This window comes from Neophocaena asiaeorientalis, unplaced genomic scaffold (genome assembly GCF_003031525.2).
Source record: "Neophocaena asiaeorientalis asiaeorientalis breed wild unplaced genomic scaffold, Neophocaena_asiaeorientalis_V1.1 scaffold996, whole genome shotgun sequence".
NCBI classification, from domain to species: domain Eukaryota; kingdom Metazoa; phylum Chordata; class Mammalia; order Artiodactyla; family Phocoenidae; genus Neophocaena; species Neophocaena asiaeorientalis.
This window is the reverse complement of record NW_020174457.1, coordinates 210,387-212,360: the sequence shown is the minus strand read 5'-3', so window position 1 is coordinate 212,360 and position 1,974 is coordinate 210,387. Positions and strand designations below refer to the sequence as shown.

Here is a 1,974-nt window from a genome sequence, read left to right as displayed (position 1 = left end):
ATCCGCTAAAATCTATAAGACATTTAAACTGGTTATATTGTTTTCTTAATATTCTTCTTTATTCAGGTTAATTTAAATAACCTAAAAAGTTCTAAAACCAGTTTGCCGCCTCACCCCTATCCCCCACCAAACACACACACACACACACACACACACACACACACACACACGAACGCACATCCCTCTCATCCTTCCCCCTCCTCTACTAACATCCTCGATGTCCGAGAGCGGTGGGAGGTGGGGGGAAGGGTTAACCAAATGAGCTCCTGTCACTCAGCACTAGGCAGCCAATGGAGCCGAAAGATTGCTTCACTTCCTGCTTGGGTCTCACAGAAACTCTCGAGCTTCGCCAGCCTAATTTGGAAAGCTAGCCCGGCCTCCCGTGCCGCCATTGGCCGAGTCCGCGGAAGGCCAGGCCGAGACGCGCTGCAATTGGCCTCCGCGGGTGCCGGTAACTCGCTTTCGCGGCTTTGGCTCCCCTGTACCATAGATGTCAAAGGCTGGAGCTGCTCCCTTTGCCACATTATAACTAGTAGGGGATCCTCACCGACCATGGCCACAGCTGCCTCGAATCCCTACAGCATTCTCAGTTCCAGCTCTATGGTCCATGCGGACTCTGCGGGCATGCAGCAGGGGAGTCCTTTCCGAAACCCTCAGAAACTTCTCCAAAGTGATTACTTGCAGGCAGTTCCTAGCAATGGGCATCCCCTCGGGCATCACTGGGTGACCAGTCTGAGCGATGGAGGCCCATGGTCTTCCACACTGGCCACCAGCCCCCTGGAACAGCAAGACGTGAAGCCTGGGCGCGAAGACCTACAGTTGGGCGCAATCATCCATCACCGCTCTCCGCACGTCGCCCACCACTCTCCGCACACTAACCACCCGAATGCTTGGGGGGCGAGCCCGGCTCCGAATCCGTCCATCACGTCGAGCAGCCAACCCCTTAACGTGTACTCGCAGCCGGGCTTCACGGTGAGTGGCATGCTTGAGCACGGCGGGCTCACTCCACCGCCGGCCTCTGCCTCCACGCAGAGCTTACACCCAGTGCTCCGGGAGCCCCCAGACCACGGAGACCTAGGTTCGCACCACTGCCAGGACCACTCGGACGAGGAGACACCAACCTCGGATGAGTTGGAACAGTTCGCCAAACAGTTCAAACAAAGAAGAATCAAGTTGGGCTTCACGCAGGCTGACGTGGGGCTGGCGCTGGGCACACTGTACGGCAACGTGTTCTCTCAGACCACCATCTGCAGGTTCGAGGCCTTACAACTGAGCTTCAAGAACATGTGCAAGCTGAAGCCGCTGCTGAACAAGTGGCTGGAGGAGGCTGATTCGTCCACAGGGAGTCCGACCAGCATTGACAAGATCGCGGCGCAGGGCCGCAAGCGCAAGAAGCGAACCTCTATCGAGGTGAGTGTCAAGGGCGTACTGGAGACGCATTTCCTCAAGTGTCCCAAGCCTGCCGCGCAGGAGATATCCTCGCTGGCAGACAGCCTCCAGTTGGAGAAAGAAGTGGTGCGTGTCTGGTTCTGTAATCGAAGACAGAAAGAGAAAAGAATGACTCCACCAGGGGATCAGCAGCCACATGAGGTTTATTCGCACACGCACACGGTGAAAACAGACACGTCCTGCCACGATCTCTGACTGCAGGAAGCGAGGAAGCAACCGGCCGCACTGGGAGCAGCGCGGATTTCTCTTTCTCTTCCACTCTCTTCCTTTTACTCCAGCTTTTTAATTGCTATTTCTCTAGCTCTCTGTCTCTCTCTCTTTTTTGTTGTTCGTTCTTTCTTTTCCCCCTCCCTCCAATTTTTTTTTTTTAAACAGGGGACTCTAACATATTAAGAAAGAAAACACACACACGCATTCAGGCTTCTCAACGCGGATACACAGTTGCCTTAAGCGGTCCAGGCGGGGACCTCATATCCCCTGCGCCAGGCAACAGCTCCCTCCAACCTTTTCTGCTGATCAATATAT

The 1,974-nt window shown here is 54.7% G+C and overlaps 1 protein-coding gene across 1 annotated transcript; it reads left to right on the top strand.

Annotated features, from left to right (window-relative positions):
- The first annotated feature begins 552 nt into the window (after positions 1 to 552).
- Positions 553 to 1,947, top strand: POU3F4 (POU class 3 homeobox 4). Its single transcript, XM_024757192.1, has one exon. It carries the CDS (start codon positions 553 to 555, stop codon positions 1,642 to 1,644), a length of 1,092 nt encoding a protein of 363 aa, XP_024612960.1. The 3' UTR covers positions 1,645 to 1,947.
- The last annotated feature ends 27 nt before the right edge of the window (positions 1,948 to 1,974 follow it).

Excerpts from the sequence above, each read along its gene's own strand:
- POU3F4 (XM_024757192.1), top strand. The coding sequence starts at position 553 with ATGGCCACAGCTGCCTCGAATCCCTACAGCATTCTCAGTTCCAGCTCT.